Source organism: Camelus bactrianus, chromosome 12 (assembly GCF_048773025.1).
Source record: "Camelus bactrianus isolate YW-2024 breed Bactrian camel chromosome 12, ASM4877302v1, whole genome shotgun sequence".
Taxonomy (NCBI): Eukaryota; Metazoa; Chordata; class Mammalia; order Artiodactyla; family Camelidae; genus Camelus; species Camelus bactrianus.
Window position 1 is genome coordinate 50,669,935 of NC_133550.1, and position 15,449 is coordinate 50,685,383.

At 39.9% G+C, this 15,449-nt stretch overlaps 1 protein-coding gene across 4 annotated transcripts in view; it reads right to left on the minus strand.

Moving 5' to 3' along the window:
• SYT1 (synaptotagmin 1) overlaps positions 1-15,449 on the minus strand; it is a 900,038-nt gene that overhangs the window by 100,645 nt on the left and 783,944 nt on the right. For all 4 annotated transcript variants that reach the window (XM_074375356.1, XM_045519433.2, XM_010958829.3 and 1 more), the window contains one exon: positions 12,801-12,968. In XM_074375356.1, the coding sequence (XP_074231457.1) occupies positions 12,801-12,968 (168 nt within the window). The remainder of the gene's footprint in view (positions 1-12,800; positions 12,969-15,449) is intronic.

Sequence of the window (15,449 nt, forward strand, 5' to 3'; positions counted from 1 at the left end):
CTTCTGACCCTGATGAATTCTTCGGGGAAAACCCCACTCCATTTGTTAAAGGTCATCACAGACACACGCTGTGTTCCTTCTGAAAGTGAATTACCAGAGCCTTTTATACATGGCTGGGACAATTCCTGACTCCAATCCTAGGAATTGGCATGTAGCCCCTGCTTCACATCAGAATTTAAAAATAAGTAGTAACTGACATGGACTTTAGACTAAGGCAAAGCATTGATTTAAATGTCGGTTCATTATGTCCCTTAAGTGATTTCAGGTAGTTTCTTAGCCTCCGTCAGGCTCAGTTTTCTCACCCGCAAATTTGGCTTAATAATAACTATAACACAAGTTTGTGACATGAAATTGACCTATTGTATTTCATTATTTCAGATTTAAATTAAATTTGTAATTTGTTTTCCCTCCCAAGGGAGCTGATCAGCAAATATGACAAAACTCTGTTGGGTTTGTGGGGGTGGTGGTGAGACTTTCTAGAAACGATCTAAAAGAGACGGTGCCGATGGAGGAAACCGGGTGTAGAACCAACTGAGACAAGGTTTTGAAAGTCACGATGGACAGTGACAACAGGCACTGCTCACTTCTCACTTCATAAAGGTTTGTTATCCCACTAAATTGAGACCTAACATAAAAAGTGTTTAAACATTTGGCTAAGGTATATGTGACACTGATTGCGAGAATTCATATAAAGATGGCATGAAAATCTCCAGGCAGGGATGATATAAGGTTATTCTTCAAAATAGTAAACATCTGGAGTCAAAGAATGGACACATTGGAGGTGCAATGCCGGGCACGTAGTAATCCTCTTTTTTTTTTGTACGATGTAGCTCATGCGTTTTCTCTCCCTCTTTCTCTCATGAGAGGTAGAATTCTGAAACGGAAATCTAGGAGGTTGGTCAGCGCTGTATTTCAGATTGTAGTGCTTCATAAAGCAGTCATCCCTTTTTGTCACATTCACTGCTCTTGAGAAATTATTCTGGTAGAGACAAAAGTGGGGAGATTCTGCAGAGCTCCAGGTCAGATCTTCTGCAGAGGGGGCCAATAAGGAGCTTCTCCCATTGCTTTATGATATGCAGGGGCTTAGGAAGCTCTAAGCAGAAAAAGATGCTTTGTTTTACAGAGAATTTTCTCTTATATCCAAATATACCTAATGAAACACTGTCTGGAGAACATGACAATGTTTCACTGGTCTTTTCTATTGTAGGAATCAGTACAAGGTGAGGGATCTGACTCCATGATCATCATGAGAGCTGGTATAAGGAAAGGGGATGAGAGAGATGGAAGCAATTCCTTCCTCCTGCCAGGAACGGGCAATATAACAGAGTGGAGTAAATCAGAAGATGGGGACTAGAGAGACTTGGGAGCACAAACTAGTGAATGTGATGTGGGAATCTTTCACAGGTGGATCTATGGGCCAGAAAGACTGATCGGGAAAGCGTGGGGGGCAGCTAAGAGGGTTGAGAATAGGGAAAGGCATTGAATGGAGGTAGGCTGCTGCAGCCCTCCCTCGGCACCGTGTGGTGGCAGCGTTGGAGCTGGGAGAACAGAAACACGGGAAAAAACAAAGTACAGAAGGCGTGCAGTGTGGGCGTGTGCTCGCAGACTAGAACATCACCCCTAGTGTGGGCCCGATAGCCTCTTTCGCTATTATGGGCGATCCCTTATGATGGATGATGACTCTCTGGAGTCCAACCCACTCTGAAGTTCAGCCCTCCCATGGGCTGGGCAGCCTTGTGCTACTCGGGTTTCTCTTCTGCATCTATTACTTGGGGAAACTCCTGGCGCCTACCCCAGAGTGTCACTGTGGCGAATAAACGAGCTAGCGCACTTAGCACTGGGTCCGGCTCACTGAAAAACTCAAGTGATGTGAGTTTCAACAAAGTTACAGGTAACTTTGTGCTCTATCTGATTTTTTCAGCTTACAGGGCTTTGAAAATACTGTCCACCAAAAAGAAAAAGATAACATTCTCCCCCCTCCACCTCTAAAATTAGGCAATCCTGCTGTGACAGTCAGGTCCATAGCCTTTCTGTCCTCGTCAAAATGCGGCCTCAGTATAAACAAAGCATCAGTATGAGAGTGCTTGGAAGACCAGTGACCTCGAAGAGAAACATCCGTCTCTCCGCAGATTCGAAGTTAAACACTGATGTTGATTTTTTTGTTTTTCAACCAGGCAAGCATTTCAAAGGCTGCTATCCTCAATCCCTCTTCATGATTGAGGCTGTCCAAAAATATGTTCAAAAATCAACAGCTAAAACTCCAGCTTCTTGACCTATTTTAATATTCTAATCTCACTCGATTTTCACTTGTTGACACTGAGATACAATTAAGAACAGACAACTCCTGACCCGATGCTAATTCCTAAAAGACGTCCCCCACCCCCCTCCACCTCGCTGTCTGTAAACACTAGCAGAGAGAGAATTCAGGGAAGCGCCTTGTCAGAATATTGATTTATACATGTAGAGATAACGTCTTAAAATGAAAAGGGGTTGGTTCACTTTGGGTAAACCACCTCTCACTGCATTCCAAAAGGTCTGCTGCTTTGAGGATGAGGAGAATTGACTAGAAGTGTTTTCTAAACAAGAAGAATTTTCCCTTTTTAGAGAATTGTCTGTGGGACCTTTTGCTTCCCTCACAACTTCTCACCTCTACCGTCTTGTGCTCTCTGAAGTCCAGAATACTGTTCTTGTGTACAGTTACATTCCACATAGAAAAGTGCTGACTGAGAAGGAACTTTGAGGAAGGAAGCTGAAAGGAGGGGCTGACTCTAGGATGGAAGTCATCACCTCACAGCACACTGGCCTCTAAGCATTTGGAAGGGACAGGATAGGTAGATGGTTTGTCTTCAGCTGGGTCTGCTGTGCTCTGGGTTCTTCTACTGCCCAATTCTCTCATGTGTTTTCCAAGCCTGGAAGTTTCTGTATCATCAAAACTGTATGGCCGTGTCTTCTGAACCCTTAGGCTGTCTCAATCTGATCACTAAAGGATCTAAGTCTAGTGGTCATAACAATGCTTTTTCACTTGGCAAGGAAATAAGAGTTCTGATCAGTGCTGGTCATTTAAAAAAAAAAAAAGACCTAATATTTATTGAGAATTCATTAGGTGCTAAGTATTGTTCTCAATGAATTATCTCCTTTAGAGCGTATCCCCCCACCTCTAAAGGAGGATGTTAGCCCCATTTTACAGAGGGGTTAAGTAACAAGCCTAAGGGCACGAGGCTGAGTCTAGGGCCAGAGCTTTTATCTACTTGCAGTTCTTCCCACCATTAAATTATAGTCGACTAAGCTTAATGGGTCTGTCTATCTTCACCACTGTTTCTCTAGAAACTAGTATGGTTCCTGGCTCAGAAAAGAGGCTTAATAATATATACTGACTAAATGGAAGAAGGAAGGGACACAATCCATTTGCAGTATTTAAGACCTCCTGTTCATAGTTGGAAAGCACCGCAGCCATGTGTAAAGCAAGCAGGTTTGCGTGTGTGTCTGTGTGCTTCCTCTTTCATCCTTCAATTACTTAAGTTCTTGCTTATCAGCAAATCTGCCTTCTTCTCCCTTACTCTGTGGTACAAACAGTACAGCTCAACTGCTGACATTCCATCTTCTTGCCGAGTAACAGAATGTAATGGGTTAAAGATTTCCCAACGCAAACATTTGGCCGCTCAAAGCGAGGTAGGAGTAAAACAGAAGGTGAAAACATTTAATTGGAAGAAGTCACAAACAAGATTAAAAAAAAAATTGTTCTGAAGCAGACAATGACCTCACCAGAAAAAGATGACATTGCAAAAGATCCAATGGGTGGAACTGGAGGACAGGACCGCACGAGACATCCTCCTGCCTTGATGACGTTGCTTCCCAGCCAAAGCCCTCCTCGCTGTCCCAGTGATGAGGACCAGGTGTAGGCACGATAATTCTTCCTCTGTACCATTTTTCTTGTGCTCTCTTGGTTTTCTATCTGTTCCTATTTCAACTGCCACTCCTCACTTTCTGCTCCTCTGATCTGTGTTCATGAAATCCATGCTTCCAAATCACTTCGCTCTGCTTGACTTAAAATTCAACTGAAGACTCTTAACTCTTTATTCTTTGAATAAAAAGAAAAACTAACACCTACACTAGTTTCTATTAAAACAGGTTTCCTTGGCACTATATGTATCAGAAATTAGATCTGCCGATGATTTTTCCCATGGTGGCCCATCTGAGAGATGGTGTAATGACGTTAATGCTCAAAACATTTTGGTCAGAGTCAGAATATAAGTCTGACAAGAATATCCACCTCGTTACTTCACCACGGCAACTAAAGCTATTGTACTCAAGCTGATCATCCCGGCATGGTCCGTTCTGGGAAACAGCTCCTGGCCATTTCAATAAAGCTTACATTTTAAAGACAAAGACAAACCATTATTGAGGACAGAGAGAAGAATGGATTGTATATTCAGAAAGACTATGGGAGAGAAGGGCTGGGATTCACAGTATCTGGGGGGACCCCAGAGGCACTACAGATGGAGTACTTCGGGACCCTTTGAAGATGACTTCTTTGAGGGCGGTATGACTCATGACGCATGTTTGCTAAAGAAAACTTCTACGTGATTTTACTTTGTCCAACCAGTTCACTTGAAAATATTTATTTAAGCACAATGGGTGTTCCAGGCACTGGGGATAAGAAGATAAACAAGATAGGCGACCTCCTTGCGTTAACTGAGCGTCAGTCAACTAAGTAACAGTACGGCGGAGTAAAGAGAGAACTCCTTCGGGAATCAGACTTGCTCTGAATCTTCATTCTGGTGCTTATTTTCTGGGTGGCACTAGGCCAATTCCATTTTCTAACACGTGAGATAGGAATACAGAGAGTTACCCCACAGGACTGCTCCAAGGATTACCTGAGACGGTAGGAGAAAAGCCCCGAGGAATAGAGTGCTTGGCGTGCAGGTGGGCCTGGCTTTCAGACTCCAGCTCTTGTCCTTGGGAAGAACCAGTTTCACAAGCTTTATTTAATCTGTCCCGAGTCTAGGTTCATCAGTCTGATATGGTAAGGGACAAACTGTCACTGAGCAACTTCGCTCAATCTTATTTCTCAGGATATCTGTTCAGACTTTGCGCTCTTCCCTGGGCCTGTCATGGGCAGTCTTAGTCCTGTCAATTGGCTGTTGTCCATCTCTTGGCTTTTACCGTCTGGAAGGCATCCTCAGCTTCTTCCTGCCTATTCAAATTCTACTCAGGTTTAAAGACTAGCTCACTTTTTTCAATTCTCCCATAGATACCCACCCCAGCCCTGCCATCCGTGCCTCTTCTTTTTGCTTAAAACATATGGTGCATTTTAATTGAGATTCTTACTTGGCTCTTTGTGAAGCTGCTTTTGTTATTTTGCATCATGAGGTTTTGCTACTATTATTGACCATTTCCCATACGTGAATCTTAATCTTCCATTTTATGCATTTTTCAGTGGTAATTTCACAGATACTCAATACGTTTTGAATAAATGAATGAGAATTTACATTCTATTTAATAACAATTTTTTTAAAATGGAAAGCAAAATCCCTCTGTCTTCATTAAATTCATCAGCACTCACAAGTGAGTAATAACATGTTTGTGTTAATGAGTACCTTTGAATTTCAGGGCTCTGTATCCTGGGCAGGGATTTATGCTGAGTATTTATGAAATATAGTTAAGAAGACCAAAGTGCCACAGCTACTTACTGTTGTTTCTTCTTGTGCTATATTACAGCGGCAACATATTATTATATGTAAGGTGAAAAATATAAATATATAGATTTTAGTCAGTTGCATGTTGTCAAAGCAGAATGACCAAGTTTTAGGATTCCAAAATAAACAAGCCAAAGCTGAGGAAAACTGATTTGTATCATTTTTGTTTTGTACTTAAGTGGAGTGTATAGCTACACTTTGAGTCTGAAAAGACTGGGAGAGACTGCTCAGAGAAGATGGGATGGTGAAGCAGAAAGAGCACACGGGCTTCCGGCTGGCGTTGGAGTTTCAGCTCTGGCCTTGGCTGTGTGAAGTTGGGCAAACCACTTAGACTTTTCTGGGCTTCAGGTTTGTTCCCCACCCCCCCCCCACCATTTTGTGAAACAGATTCAACCTGCCAATTTTAAAGAACGTTGTGAGAATTATTTTTGTTGGCACACAGTAGACGCTCAATAAGTGGCAGCTTTGTAAAAATTATTTGTGCTTATAACTTAGGTAGAGAAGTTAAGGGTAAGCTTTAATAAGATGAATTTTGGAAAGAAGGGAGCTGGGCTGGGAACACAGGCCTTTGGGCGATTACAGTTGGACAAGGGAGGGCGATGCAGCGGGCTGGGTTATGACAATGGGGGAATGATGGAAGGTCATCAGAGGGCGTTTTGAAAATGTATATTAATTGGTTCCAAGGAGAATTCCAAGAAAACGAACAAAATCTAAGTTTACTGTATCTACAAAGTTTGTGGCTAAATGTGTATTAACTTGCTAGGGAATTCACAATAAAATGTGCCAACTAAATGTCACTTGCTGTCTGCAGAGTCATTAGCCACTGCAGTCGCTGACCTTTAACGTACCCTGAAAGGAGTCTGGGGTGCAGGTCAGGAATGAAGCACTCTGTGCTCTGGGAAAACTGGCAGAATAGATCTTGAGATAGTTAAGATATTTTCCAGAGAAAATTTGACAGACTCAAATTCTTGCACAGACCAATACATAAAAAAGCCCTAAAACTACTAACCAAGCTATCTGTTCCTCTTGGCTAGCAGTCACCTTCCACCGAGACGTGTGTCTGACTGCACGTACCCCTCGCCAGAATCATATATACTGACCTCCCCATCTTGTATTTTCGGAGCGGTTTCTCAGAGCTCTGAGAGGCTGTCTCCTGGGCTATAGTGCTCAGTGAGTCCTCATAAAACTGAAAATCACAGTCCTTACACTGTGACTTTTGACTTTGGTTGACAATATGTAATTGTCCTTTAGAATCTCAGTGAAGTGAGAATTTGGTTTTATCCATTTGTGCCTGAAAAGTCTTTTTAACTAGAAAGGCGATCAAATGACAGTCCTACATACTAGAGGAATATTACCAATTATTTGCTCTTTCCTATGATGTTTTTAGGAAGCAAACAGCATTTATTATGCATAGAGATACAGTTATAATTGGTGATTGAAATTCGGACCAAGGATGCAGATGTAAGTGAATCATAGCTGTGGCCAAAGATGTATCAACAAATCAAATGCAACTCTGTATCTATACTTGTTTAAAGGGAAACGATTATGTTCCAAGTACCACAGAATGGACACATAGATACTCAGCACACTAAAATAGATCATGGTCTATATATAAGACAATTCAATATTACATCATACCAATTACATTATAAATCTGCCTAGCAACAAATATTCTTAGATACAATAAGCTTAGATTTTGTTCATATTCTTGGAATTCTCCTGGGAACTGATTCTTTTTTATTTCCCTCTGGGTAAATTTCCATGTTGCTAGCAGAGACTTAAATCAGAGCTTTAACTAAATCTTAACTTTAAATAAAAGTTAAATTAAGCTGAGCCACAAGCTCTCTGTGCATCATGGAACAGGATAAAAAGGTGATAGAGAGGAAAGAGATACTGAAAAAGCACTGACCCCCCCACAAAAAAAATTAGTGAAAGAAACTCATTAATTTTCATGACCATCAGCAAAAACAGTAACAGTGATTTTGCTAAGCATCAAACTGCCTCCCTTTTATAGAAAAAGACCAAAAAGGTAAAAAGGGTACTGAGCCATTTTCATTGTTGGGTGCTAAGATGTTTTGTTGACAGTTTTTCCGAAGACTTTAGACTTCATCTGTAAAGTGGATGACAATTACTGTAACCTGGACTTTGAAATGGGAGTTTGGAAACATCTCTCACAGTATAGTGAACACCTCTACCCCATACACTGATTTGAAAATACTTTTGTACACCTACTGTGTGCTTGCCTCTGTGATCAAACTTGGTTTCAGAATTGGGAACAACAGACAGGGCTGCTCACGGTGCAGCGGGGAAGGCAGACGTGAACAAGTAAACAGATGCAAGTAAATATACCCTCCTAGAATGCTGTGGGTCACAATGAGAGCTTGCTGCATTTCTCTAATGCGGTAAATTGTGCATGACAAGGAAGATTGTTACTGGCATCCATATTACAAGTTCCCGCAGTTAACCTTAACCTTTTTTATAAGGATTCCCATTCAGGGCATTGATTTTGTTGTGCGGAGATTCTTGGAAGGTATGAGTTACCATTTGACAGCTAAGTATACTTAGAAACAAACAAAAAAGAAACGGCATCAGTTCTTTTGATCCTTGGACAAAAGAGATGCCATAAGGAAGAATGACTTTAACCCATTCGAAAGAAGTACCAAGTAATAGATGATCAGAAACAAACAAACAAAGAAACTTGGGCTTTTTGATTGAATATGTATCCTCCAAATGCTTTTCTGTGAAGTCAATGTTTTTCTAATTAGGCTTAAAAATGGGAAATTTTCTTGCAAAATTGATTTTCTATTAAGGCACTAAAGCAGTTTCTCTTCCCTTCTGCTTGGGTACTAATTAAATTATGTCCCAACTTGTTTTAATTCAGCAATCAATTTTTCCTCTATTTGTACTAGATCACAGAATCTCATTTAAAAATCGCTCTTTAATGAATTCTGCACAAAGGAGAGGTGATGGATGCTCTCTGATGGAGACAAAATAGTACTGGTCAAGTCAGGAGACAGACTCGAAAAAACAAAAAAGGGATTCGGTTGTATTCTGGTGGTATATTTCTTAGGCTGTTTTGAGAGATAAGAAATAGTAGTGAGAGGCATGGGGGTGAAAACTTAGGAACAAAATGCTAAAAGAAGAAGGGTCTAAATGCTTTGAAGATCTACTTGACACTGGGGCACAGGACTGAGACACTTTCTACAATGATCATAAATAAAATTTATTAAAGAAGATAGAATCTTAGTTATTGATTGTAACATCTGAAGGAATTAAGTGAGTATACTGAGTGGATTGTTCCAAAAGTCCGAAGGTTGGCTTCAGGTTTGATTTGTGGGGAGCATAAATAAATATTTCTTGATTCCAATGAAGAAAATTTCAAAAATCCACCAGGCAGACTAAGGCTGCACATATTAGAAGCCTTTTGCAAATGGAAGAACTGTATATGCTGATAGTAAAGGATGCTCTTTGAGGCTTTCCCATGAAGAAGGGGAAAATTAAGAAAATAAGATATCTAACCATCTCTCAAAACTCAAAGGATTTCTGTTTTAAAGAAACAGAGGGATAGAGAGATATAGCTGGCTTGTGAGCTCAGGGTCCATCTTCATCTCTTGGGAGGTGGAAGGGGGGAGGGTGACCAGCCATGCAATATACGAAAAGGCAAATGAACCTGAACTAGGCAGGTGGACTTGACTGTGTTAATTAGAGAAACGTTATCAAGTCAGAAGGGAAACCTCAGCAGAGAGGTTTTCACGAGGGACTAGAATCTAACAATGGGAGTTGTGTGCTTGCTACGGCGCTTCTGGATAATTTATCTCTTCAACACCCTCTGTATTTTAAGCATGTGCTCAGTAACTTTCAGATAAGGCTGCTTCCCATTTTTTCCCCAAATTGCTTGCATATTAGTCACTAAAATAACACGTAATTCTTTACCTTACATAATTAACACATAATTCTTTAACTTATATAATTGCTTCATCATCTTATGACTTTTATATATTTTAACTTTCAACAACAAAGTCCTGCCCTGTTCTATCACAGACCCAGGGTTGGATCTGAGTGGGCTGGATTTAACCCGTATGAATCCAAGTCTCCCTGAACAGACTACTGTGATTAGTGGTTCAGTATTTAGATTCCAGAGCTGTTTCTTGAATGCCTTTTTCTCAGTTTCTTTGGTACGTTTTGCTCATTATGACATTAAAAATAAGATTTAACATTTTAGAGGAAAGCAAAACAAAAATCCTCAACAAAATTGCTCATATAAAGAGGAAGAACATTTCTTTAAAATTATGAGAACTAAAGTCAATCTAAGACTTCAGATGATTGGTACAGCTAAATTTTCTCCAGTTAATGAACAGTGGCATGAAAAAAGAGCACAGATCAGTGAGAATAAGTAATTCTTTAGATTTAAATGTGACCAGAATCTTACTTTATTTATTATGAGAAAGTTTGTATCTGAATCTAGTCATCCGGAGATACTTTGTAAGCTAGACATCTGTTTCATGAGATTTCCTACATCACAAGAAAAGGCAACAGTCACTCAGTTGAACACCAAAAATTATTATTCCCAAGTAGATCTCAAAGAGGAAAGATTCCAGAGTTTAAAAATGTAGTTAAAATGTAGTCTCATTAAAAACTTCTAAAGACGTTCAGTAAGTACAACGGTGGTGAGAAAAAGAATAGAGAAATACAGAAAGAGGAAAAAGAGCAGAACAGAGAGGGGGACGAATGCACAAGAAAGAAAAAACAAAAAAGTAGATTGGTCAAGAAGAGAGACTGGGTGACCTCTTGCTAATGGGACAGACACACATGGCAGCTTCCATGCTAGGCATTTGGTACCCTATCCTACTTAATCTGTAGGATAAGGGGTAGGTCATGTTAGAGCACTCTCTAGGTGAAAAAAAACCTCTGAATTTTAGAGAGCGTAAGTGATTTGTCCAAGGTCTCTGACCTAGTCAATGGATCAGTCAGGACTGAAACCCAGGAGTGTTGGATCTTAAAGGTAAGACATTTCCCAGAAACCAGTCTCGCTGGCAATGAGCAAGGCAAAGATGGGGGTGAGGGAGGAACATGCGACAGCTCTAAGCCCCATGAAAGCAGGAGCAGTGTCCACTCTCGCCACTTTCTTTCTTTTTTTTTTAACACCTGGCACAGTTCCAGGAATATGGCACCATATATGAAGTATTTGCATACTGAATCTTTTTGAATGAGTTGGGTGACAATGATCTTAGATAGGGAGAGAAGACATGGAAGAAGAAAGAAATAGAAGAAAGAAAGAGAGCAAGTCAGGGGGTGAGAACAAAAATGTGATTTTTTTTCTTGAGGGGGGAGGGCAGTCTACCTAAACTGTTAGATTCTAGAAAGTCAAATCTGTCCACTTAGTGTCAAGTCTCAGACTCTGCCCATAGAGGAAACTACCCAATGGCTTGCATTTCCTAACTCAGGCAAAAATGTTTACCAACTTTCTAGAAACCCAGCAGGGTGTGGTAGTGGAATCCATGCAACTTGATAGTGACCAGCTAGTAGAGGCGAGGGATGTGAGCCATGGACCCTGGACAGGTGGGCAGTGTGAGGCACAAGTCAGCCATGTCTGGATACTCAACCAAAAAGCCAACCAATAATCAGTCAGTTAACAAAGACCCATCAGTTAATAAATACCTGTTATGGCCCCACTTTATGCCCCCACCCCCAGCCACAGGAATTTACATGGAGTCAGATACTTCTATAAAAGATAAAAATTCAATGAAACAGCTCACGACTTTGTTAAATGATTAGAAGCATGGTGATCAAATGATTAAACATTTCTTTTCATACAGATGTTGGATTTAATATCGATATTACTTACTCACAGGGAAGAACTATTCATAAAAGTCATAAAATTTAAAAACTCAGTATCTTATTCTTAGGTGGTTCTATCGACAGAGAGGCTAAATCTATTTCCCTGCCAAAGAATCTAATTTTGAGTAACCTATTTGGTTAAGTAATGGGTATTTCCTTCCCACAAAAAAAGCAGAGCTTAACTCAAATAATTTTGCTTCCTTTTGTACAACCAAGTCATAATTGTACAGCACTAGTAAAATTCAAGTTCAGGGCAGTAATAAACATTATCTGTTCTTAAAACCTCACTTCGTAGTAATGGCCACAGGGAACCTTATGTTTCTCAGGTAATGGTCTTGGTTGAGGTTCTCTGCAGTCTCGGGCTACTCTGATTTCCCTGGTGGCCCAAAGTGACCACACCTGACATAATCCTAGGGATCTAGGAATCTTAAATGATGGAGGCTGTTGGCAAATTCTTGGGTCTTTAAAAACCCATGTCAGGACTTAAAAAAAAAAAAAAAAGCTGGAAAAGGAGTTGCTAATTTTAGGGATTCAGAGAAACTAAGAGGAGTTTGCTTTTCTGGTATCGGCCTGTTGATACATAAGCACAGAAAAATGCTAGTGTCAGGCTGGCATGGAATAATCAAATAGGATTCATTATGATGTAGTTTAGATGCACTAAGGATATTGAACATCCCCTTTTAAAATCACAGAAAAACCCTGGGCTAAACTACTATAACTGGGGAAAAACAATGTGAAGAGGACTATAAAAATGTGAGTCATTAAAAACAGATTTCAGATCAGCCTTTGTGAATTTCATTTGATGTCTCACCCATCATGCTCTTGTATCTTTAGCAAAAACAATGAACTATCTGTGATATGCAGAAATAATCAAGGAAAAAAATGCCATTTCATTTCTATTTAAGAGCTACATAACCCATGTAGAAAACATAACTTTTTTTTTTTTGTGGAAAAATACAAAAAGTAAGATGACTTTTCACTGTCCATTTAAAGAAGTAGAAGGGTGTGTGTGTGTGTGTGTGTGCGCGCGTCTCTCCGAGGAATTATCTATAGACCTGCACACGTCTCTCTCTTTTCTTTCAAACAAGACCCAGAAGACCTGTGTACTTTTACCAAGGTTACACAGTCCCCTAACCCTCTTTGGCCATCTGTCAGCTGCTGGAGGCCCAGTCATCCTTTGTAAAGAGCATCTCTCAGTAGGTTATTATGTGGGTAGTAACTGGCGAGTACAGCTTGTCATATTGGAAATGGTAGCAATTCTCTTACCTCTTCCTTCTCTGCACTTTGCAGATCACGCCATTCCTCGGTTACGTGACCGAAATCCACTGTGTTCATAGGGACTTTAAATTCCCCAATGATGTCATGCTTGGAGAAACGATCAAAATCATACACGGCCATCACCAGAGTCTTGCCACCCAGTTCCGAGTATGGCACCTGTATAGAAAGAGGATAAAATGTCTGGTCACAAAAAAATGCTTAAAGCATGTTACTTGTTTATAGTGTTTAATTTTAATATTTATGTTGGATAAATAGAACAGGGAGGTAATTCTGCTTTGGGTTTTTTTGTTTGTTTTTTGTTTTTTTTTTCCTTAAATTGAACCATTTGACTAAAAGCTTGAGGCTCAAATTACTTGGGAGAAAATGGGGACTTACCATAGTGATTTATCACTTTATCCCAAAGTTCTTGAAGCTGGTAGCATTATTAATAACAGCTCCTGCTGTTAGTCATGCTATAAACACATCAAGAGTAATACAAGAATAAACCAAGCCAATTGCATTGGACTCTGTAAGTCAGTTTTCTTGTGGAATATTTTGTTGTTACTGTTAGGATCGGTTACATTGTCAGGGTGCAAATCCGATAGACAACTTCTTTCAACAGTTCTGTGAACTCTTTCAAGCCATTTGGATGCTACAGTTTAATGGAGTGGTGATTTATGAAAAGGCACGCTAGGAGTCTGCAAAGATTGAAATGAAAGTTGCAAGGTGCCTCACCTACTCCCTAAAATAATTTACTGATTGACAGGAGCTGACTAGAAAATTGATGTTTTGAATATCAGAGATGCATTATAATAGAGATCTCGAAGTTCATGCCCAGGTGTGGCAGTCTTTAGGACAAGGGGTGGCAAAAGGCCCAGAACTGATGACTTCTCCAGCTGGTCAGAAATACCTGGGACAGATGTTACGGGCTGGGATATTTATTAGTGACATTTTTAATATTCAGGGAAAGCAGTGCAATCCAAGAGCGCTACACTTCAGTGACTGGGTAGAGGTCCCTAATTAAGAAATTGTTTAGACTTGTATTGAAGGTTTCATCAGTTTCCAGACACTTCCTATTATTTTATCAGTGTAAACTGTTGTCTTAGGCTCCAGCAAACATTGCTCAATTAACTCCGTATATTAAGAAGGAAAGGAGAAGGAAGAATATTTGACTGTATATGGACAAAAAGTTTAATTTTTCCTGAGAGTTATTTCCTGTCACTTATTGGTCATCTATTTGGAATCTGATTAAAATTGTATGATTAAAAACTAGTCACAGTGTATGTTCCATTTTCAAAGGAAAAAAATAAACCCTTCTAAAGAGCTGAATTTGAAAGGAAGAAATAAGGAATTTTAGAGTAGGAGTGAACTCTTGAAAATTTCACCTTGTTTCTGAAATGTCTCTGGGTTTTTTTGGTGACTGTATTGAAATGGTATCAGTCATGAACCTGGGTTTTGGATCAGACAGGCCTGGGCCTGAGTTTCCCCATTTTCCCGCTAAAGGGCCTGGGGCAGGTAAAGAAATCTGAGCTTTTTTTTAAATCCAACAAAGAGTGATGATGATAATAGTGCCTACTTCACAGAGGCTGGCTGAGGCCAACTGTGCACAAGTGAAGCACTGAGCACCGTGCTGGCGCACAGTGGGCGCTTACTAGTTGTTGTTGGTTAGTACCTCTTTGAGGTGGGAATTGTGTGGGAGGAAAGAAGCATTTAGTCTGCGGCATGCTGAGTGCATGTGAAGTGGATCTGAACTCAATTTTAAAGCCAGTCCTCTCAACACTCCATTATGCTCCCATTCCCACGTCATGAAGCCTATTGGCACCTAGGCCGCATAATCTACAAGGCCTACTGGAGAAATTAACCAGTTCTCTAGAAACAGTGGTGTATTTCTTAAATCTGTCAAAATATACTGTACTGTGCACTTTGGAGTGATTTATGGTTTGATCAACCTTCTTGAAATAAAATGGAACCTGATAAAAATTTTATAGGCAATTAAAAAGTGTCCATCATTACACTTCCTGAATTCACAGAAATCACTAAAAACTATTAGCTATATATATATTTTAGAAATAACATGGATAACTCAAAACAAAACAAAGCCTCACAATATTTCAAACAGTTTAAGAATCTGCTGATGAAATTATGGTTAGAAACTGCTGACCTAAATTAAGATGAATATATAGTCAGATAGAATGATTATGGTTACCTTTTGCAATACTTTTTTTTTTAGTTTTAATTGTACGTTCTGGGGCATATTGACCATAGTGATTAGCTCTTCATAAAATGAGTAGTTTCAGAATGTTTGTACTGCCACTCTAAATTAACTACCTGGGTTTAGAAAAGTGTAGGTTTTAAAGGATTATTGACAATACACTAGGTTTTTTTTTTTTTTTGGTCTTAAAAACTGAAATTTTAGAGTGAATAGAGAGACACTGCTCTTTGACAAAATTGGAAACAAGGCTCGTGAAAATAACTCATGTCCTGGGTTTCATCCATTTATTTCATACCAGAATGTCTGCTAACACGAGGCACGTGCTATCTGTCTGCTAAGGCTGAACGATGGACGGGCGGTTTTCAGTCGGCCAGCTGGCATAGTCACAGACATGAATTGTTTTAACTAATGCATTTTTATAAATTTCACATACGAGAGAGATGTAC